The sequence below is a fragment of the Oratosquilla oratoria genome, chromosome 38 (genome assembly GCF_046742065.1).
Source record: "Oratosquilla oratoria isolate Oo_2021 chromosome 38, ASM4674206v1, whole genome shotgun sequence".
NCBI classification, from domain to species: Eukaryota; Metazoa; Arthropoda; class Malacostraca; order Stomatopoda; family Squillidae; genus Oratosquilla; species Oratosquilla oratoria.
Genome location: NC_134814.1, coordinates 25,220,293 through 25,227,802, shown reverse-complemented (window position 1 = coordinate 25,227,802; position 7,510 = coordinate 25,220,293). Strand labels below are relative to the sequence as shown.

At 40.9% G+C, this 7,510-nt stretch overlaps 1 protein-coding gene across 1 annotated transcript in view; it reads left to right on the top strand.

Annotated features, from left to right (window-relative positions):
• The first annotated feature begins 5,767 nt into the window (after positions 1–5,767).
• LOC143020022 (protein PBDC1) overlaps positions 5,768–7,510 on the top strand; it is a 45,931-nt gene continuing 44,188 nt past the window's right edge. Inside the window, exons 1-2 of the mRNA XM_076176138.1 lie at positions 5,768–5,869; positions 6,003–6,043. Of these exons, the coding sequence (XP_076032253.1) occupies positions 6,011–6,043 (33 nt within the window). The 5' untranslated portion in view covers positions 5,768–5,869; positions 6,003–6,010. The remainder of the gene's footprint in view (positions 5,870–6,002; positions 6,044–7,510) is intronic.

Genomic DNA, 7,510 nt, shown 5'->3' with positions numbered 1-7,510 from the left:
TCATCACTTGCCAGAGTATGTGAGGAGCTTCGTCAGACGACTATTCTAGAAGAGGAAGATGGAGAACCAAGAAGGAAACGAAGAAGAGATGATACGAGTGAAACACCTACCACCTGTGGAACATTAGATGAAGCAATTACCTCTATTCTTGCCTCCAGCAGTGATGATGAAGCAGAAAAATCATCTGTAGTAACTTTACTCATGAAATATATTGAGAAATATCACAGAGAGAAAAGAATAAGTGGAACAATTCAAGATAGTTTGCAATGGTGGAAGACAATGAAGACAGTCTACCCTGATTTGGCAAAGGTAGCTTGCCAGTATCTCTCCTGTCCACCAAGTAGCGTTCCTAGTGAGCAGCTGTTTAGTAGTGCTGGCTTGATATATGACGCTAAGCACAATCGGCTTTTGCCAGAAAAGGTAGATAAGCTACTGTTTTAGAAACGAAACTTGCCCATCTTGAACTTTAAATATCAAGCAATAAATATGTGTTTATAGTATCAGTTCAATCAGTTGGTTATAGATTTATAGTTAACCACTTTCAAAAGGGTGGAGGTTGGGGAAAGTGGTCGGTGGGATGCACGACGAGTTAGGTCCACGTCCCGCATCCTGGTAACGCACAAAATGCGTGGCTGAAACTCGTCATAAAACTTTATAGTAACAAAAAGTACTTCCACTTTACGTCCACTAGTATACTCTGGAACTCCCTTCCTGCGTCTGTATTTACGTCTTCCTATGACTTAAATACTTTCAGAGAAGTATCAACTATTAAGACACCATTCGAACTCATTTGGCAGTATTTTGGTTCTCCCACCTTGTTTTTATTTGTTACTTCTCCTGTCTGCATGGTCTGACATTGAAAGTTTTTTTTTTTTTTTTTTTTTTTTGGGGGGGGTTCCTCTTGGTGAGAACATTTGACGTAAATACATCCGCATCCGCATCCACATCCACGAGGATGTCATATTTTGATATCCGCATCCGTATTTGCATCCGCATTCACATTTGCATTCGCAAAATGACATCCGCAAAAATGATGAAGCGAAGCAAGACAACAAACTTTCCTTCACAACTGATGTGTGGTCAGATACCTCAGCAGGTGTCTCATTGCTGAGTTTAACTGCACATACGAATTATCTAGGCCCTGACCAGATAGTTCAGTCCTACAGTGGCTTCTAGAAGTGAGCTGGTTCTTAAGCACTTATCCGTTATACGTAACGTCTCTTCACATAACCAGCCCGTCCCGTAACAAAAGCAAGACCCCGACTCCAAGTGTTGAAGCCTTGAATCTTGGGAAGAGAGTCGGGGGCTGGATCACCCATCGAAGTCAAACAAATGACATCAGGACCGTGTCTGGCAATCTCTAACAAGGTGCTGGTCCTTTGTGGGGCCCAGTGACGGACGTTCTGGTAGAACACACGTAAATCCAATCTATCCATAGGAATAGTTGTCTTCAGTGAGTCCTACTAGCTGGAGGGAGTTTTAAGAGGAAGCTTAGTTAGCCTTAGGGGCTTGGAGGGTAAGCACTTCGCTGTCGGAGGAGGAGGAGGAGGAGGATCCACTATCGCTAGACTGGACAGTGTCTGGAATAGTGCTGGTGAAGGGGATTATGTCCCGCAGCGTCTCCTTTGTGAGTTTCGTCAGGTTCAACTTAGGCCTCCCAGTCGAGCTGGCTCGTGGTATGGCCACGCGGCGCGGGAGCCCGGAGGAGGATTTGTTTGCCCCTGACGAGGAGGAGCGGGGGCTTAGGATTGGGGAGCGTGAGCGGTTGTTACGTTGGTAGGATTCATGTCTGGATGCCCTGGACTTGGGGCGTGATTGCCTGGGGTTAGGTTCTTGCGCAGCCTTCTTGGGGCAGGTGGAGGAGGAGGAGGTGGAGGTGGAGGAGGAGGAGGTGGAGGAGGAGGAGGAGGAGGAGGAGGAGGTGGAGGAGGAGGAGGGAGGGGGTGTGGAGGGTGTGGAGGGTGTGGAAACAGAGGGAGCGGTGGTGGGAGGGGTAGGGGCTGGGTGAGGATAGGATGGGTTGTTGGGACCAAAGGGAATAGCCTCTAGGACGTGAGGTGGAATGGGGAAGGCAGGTAAGCCCAGGTGAGTGAGTGCTGTGGACAGCACTTCCTGCACCTGCTCCTTGCTCTTGGACATGAGCATTGCCGAATAGACAATACTCAGAGCAAGTACTTGAGCATCCCTCGCCTGGTTGCACCTTTCGTCTCCAGACGTACACTGGAGATTACCAGCTGCTTCCCTTTCCAGGGTGCTGCCGATAATTGATGCAACCATGCTAGGGATTCCGGTACAGGTGGAGGGCCTGCTCGCATCCTGGCGAGAACGCTTGGACTTCGTCCTCTGCGTCCGCTGCTCCTTGGGGGCGCAAGAAGGCTCCTGGTCTGGGGCGGCAGCAGGGGAGCTAGCCCTCCTCTTTACACCTGGGTGGGTTCTGGGTTTGGGGGTGGGGGGTTGAGGGAAAAGTGAACTGCCCGTCTCGGCTTGGTCCCCCTCCTTGTAAAGGAGGCTGGTGTGGACCCAGGCGAACTACCCTGGCTCCTGATTGGTCCGTTTAGTTTTGGTGTATACGCTCTCGCTAACTACGTTTGCCAACTATAGCTAGCGGGTACGTAGGCCTAAGTCGAGTCGTATGCCGACCGGTCTCCGGCGAGTTTTCCGGGCTTCTGATTGGTCAATTACCTTGCGGTTTGGACGTCCTTACTGACTATGCTTGCCAACTATGGGACATATAAAGGCTTAGGTCGGGATAAGTCAATATTTCAAGTGAGTACAGTTAAGAACCCATCCGTATCCTCTGGGGCTGGCACTTGAAGGAAACTTCCCAGCCGACGTGGTTGGTATCCAAATAATTTAGTGGCTTGTGTGAATATGATCATTGTCTAAAAAAATAACTACTGTACTCAAAAGTAGCCTAAATCACACTGTATTCATTCATTTATTTATTCATTTATAAATTATGCAATATGCTAAATTTTTCTGTTTCCATTTCAGGATCTGTATCAACAGCTTCAATCCCTTCATCATCGGCTCCACTTGAATTATCTGCAAACCTGACTCCACCATTAAAAAGGTCACTATCAGATTCGTCCGCATGCGCCACTTCTGCTAAATCATTTTCATCTAAAAGAAAGTCATCAACATCTCTGGATAGATTTATCATAAAAACTTCAGCCTCTCAAAAGGAAAATCACGACAAAGAAGTTGCAAGAATGATATTTGCTACAAATTCACCATTTCCTCTTGTTCAGCATCCTCAGTTTCTCAAGATGGTTCAGAACCTGAGGCCAGGTTATATTCCTCCATCCAGAAAAGATATTGCTGATAAGTACTTAGATCTTGTGTATGAAAATGAATATAAAAAGTGTGCAGATGACCTAAATAATGAAACTGTATGTCTTTCAACTGATGGGTGGTCTAACATCCATAATGAGCCCATAATATGTGTCACTCTAACAACATCCACTGGTCAGATTTATTTAGTTGACACAATAGACACATCAAGGTAACCTCACACTGCTGAATATCTTCTACAACTTGTACAAAATTCGATCAAGAAGGCTGAACAAGATTTTGGTTGTCACATTGGAAGTGTTGTGACAGACAATGCAGCAAATATCACCAAGATGAGAAAAGTCTTGAAGGAATCGAGTGAACCTGAGCATACCGTCCTCACATACGGCTTATACCGTTCCTTGTATACTTGTGGCAAGTCTATATAACACTGGTCATTATACTGATATGCTAAAAATGTCCTTTAGCAATCAGATCGCATATCAGATAGCAATCCCACAATATTTAAAATCTATAAAAAAAAAATCTATTTAAATCAAATAAATCTGATTTAAACAATATTTTTTATATTTTCTATAAAAAAAAAAAAAAAAATCTCCAACCCTGGTGTCCACTAACCTTATACCTCATACCTGATAAGTCCGGCTAAAATTGGCATTTCAAAGCATATCAGTGCCTTAAAAATTGTTTCATATTTCACTATAAAAGTTTATATTCACTTATACTGCATTGAATAAGTCAATAGTTGATATATTTGTCCTATATACAATGTTAGGTTTCTAGTTTTTATATATTTGTCCAATATAGAATGTTAGGTTACAAAGAAAGCAATGGCCTCCTCTAGCGGACCCAGGGATCTGGGTGCGCACGTCCTGTGTAATATATATATACATATATATATATATATATATATATATATATATATATATATATATATATATATATATATATATATATATATATATATATATTACACAGGAGGGGAGGGGGGTGCGGGTGGTTTTGTTCCGCTCCTCAGACATCCCCATTTCAGTAGCCGACATGGTGTGGACGGGAGCACATAGTGGCTTTGCTGTGCGCGCATATTTTGAGAACAATCAATCTGTGATTTCAACGCAAAGAGCTTTACGGCGACGGTTCAATATTCCACGCAACAATGCTGTTCCTCAGGCGAACACAATTCGGTCCTGGGTTAGGCAGTTGGAGGCAACTGGTAGCACATTAAGAAGAGATACACATGGCCAACGCAGGTCCATCAGAACACCAGAAAATGTCGAGAGGGTGAGAGCAGCAATCATCCAGTCGCCAAGACGTTCTGCACGAAGGCATGCCGTTGCTTTGGAAATCTCCTCACGCAGTTTGAGGAGGATTCTGCATATGGATTTGAATTCCCATCCCTACAAAATGATGATGGCTCAAGAATTGAACTAAGCAGACTTTGCCAACCGCCAAAATCTGAGGGGTGATTTAGGGTGGCCTGCGCGGTCACCTGATTTGAGCATTTGCGACTTCTTTCTTTGGGGACATCTGAAAGAAAAGGTGTTCAAAAGTCGCCCTCACACCCTACCACCGCTAAGGGAGCGGTTTATTGAAGAGGTTAACGCCATACCCCGCAGTATGTGTGAACGTGCTGTAGGAAACTTCAGAGAACGACTCCAACAGTGTGTTGCAGCTAACGGTCGCCATCTTGCTGACATTATTTTCAGAACATAAGGATTCTAAATGGTATGTTATGCTAACCTCGAGAATAATAATCTTTATTCTCTATGTACCTCCATTACTTTTTTATCTCCTCAAAACTGCTCAATCGGTTCTGCCCCACCCTGTATATTTGTATATATATATATATATATATATATATATATATATATATATGTATATATATATAAATATATATATATATATATATATATATATAATCCCTGCTCTCTGCCCACTACCTGGTCAGTAGCAAAGCAGGAGACACATCCACATCAGGACCATTCTCTTCCTTTACACAGCAACTTTCACCCCTCGTCCCCCTCATCCGAAAGTAAAGACCCTTCGGGCTTCGGGCCGTGTCAATTCATATACCACACACCACCGTTCTCCACTCACACCCACTGATCTGTATATTTTTAGATCAGTGCTCACACCTATCTTTTGCCTTCTCCCTTCCCTGCCTAACAGATATTCTCCTTTCACTCAAAACCCCTTTCATGCTATCCATACATCACATTCTTGGTCTTCACATTATGTTCACTCACACCCATCTCTGCCTTCCGCAGATCCACTAAGCTCATTTATTTTTCCATGCGCCTAAACCACTCTTTACACAGTCTCTCTTCCTGCAGTCATTACGTCACATAAGTCCCCAAATATCCAATTTTCATTACAATAACGATAAATAAAACAATAACTGTAATGTTAGTTAGAGTGATAATGCCAAAAATAATACCATTAATAATAGTAGTAATAACAATGGTAATGATGATAAACATATGTAAATGTAATTTTTATGACATCTGTTGTATTTACTGTTGCTCGCACGTGGACTTCACGTCTATGTAGTGTTTGTTATTGTTGACGGAGTGTAGTGAGTAGATGAGTGTGGAGTTAAAATTTTATATCATTCACCACGGCAGTGATTAATGAAATTTGAGAGTAATGTAACTTCTATAAAATCAAGTAATTGGTACTAATAAAATTTTAATTTCGTTTGTTTTTAGAATCGAGAATGGCGAACCAAGAAGAAATTTTCAAGGAGTTGGTAAGCTTGCATTTTATTAAATTTAGTGTATGAATTATAGATAATTTTTTGGAGGTATTAGATGTAATATACATGAGCCTGTATTTCCATGATTGCCATCCCTTTGTTATGTTATACAGTGCTGTTTGGATTTGCTCTCCCCATGATTGTGCAAAACATGACAGCAATGTAATGTAATGAATGACTAATGTAAATGTTGCATTTTTCTCAGACTAATCATAGGACAAATTCCTTACAGTTTGGATTTTTTATTTCATGATACCCATCACATTCGCATCTTTAATAGAATTTCTAGTAATAAATGATCAGCATATATTTACTCCTTAGAGCTGAATTTACCTTTTGAAGTTTTGACCAACCTGAATAAAATGCTGAATACAGGGCTTCAGACTGTAATCCTCACCAGTTACATGTATTTTGCTTCAGTAAGATCTATTTTTGGTATTAGAAGTGCACACCTATGTGATACAGCACAAGAATTTTTTTTTTTTTAGAAGTGCACACCTAAGTGATATAGCATTAGAAAATTAATTATTAATTTTGTAAGTTATGATACATCATTTTAATATACATTTTTCTTGGTGGAAATCTATAACAAAAAGCCTTGCTGAAAGCAAATATACTACCAAACGAAGCCGTGAGTGTAGCATAGAGACGCCATATTGTCTGTACAGTCCAGTCAATCATCAACATCAGTTAGATGATGGCTTTCACGTTGTGCACTGGGTGTTGTATTGAAAAGAAATTTAAAAAAGAAAAAATGAAAATATGTGCATGCGAACTTTTCAACACTCACCTAGGTGGGTTAGGTTGATGAGGGTAATTTACTTCTCACTCAAGTGTGTCAGAAGTAAATATTTGTTACTTCTATTGAAAAATCTCTTGTTATCCTGCCAACTTCATGGGGGGAGGTAGAGGGTGTGTCCCCCCCCAAAAAAAAAAAAAAAAAAAAAATTATTTATGGTAGAAAGCAATGACTTGCAACATTGACTTCTGACGTCCTTGACTGAATGAAGGGGAGCTGGATCGCTGTGGAAATTTGACTGAAACTTGATTTCTGTATTGAGGAAATTAATGTGTGTTCAATGGTGTTTTGACCTGAAAATGATGGATTTCTTGTGGTAAAGATTATTGCAACAAATTTTGTGCCTACAACTTGGTGATGTATAAATTAGATATTTTAGAAATTAATAACAATGTTGTTTACTAGCCTGATATGTTATTTAGTATAATTTTTTTTAGAAATATATTTATTGAGAACAAAAAGGAATGCTGGGAATGATTACTATCTGAAACCCTATGAATACCTGAAAATTTTGTATTTTTCTAGAGGCACCCTCTTCATTTTTCTATTCTAGATCATTTCACCTCTTCAATTACACCAGCTTTTTTCAATGGAAATCTTCCTCAAATGTATGATGTTCATGATGTAAATTTTCATTGTATAATGTATGTGCACAACTCATT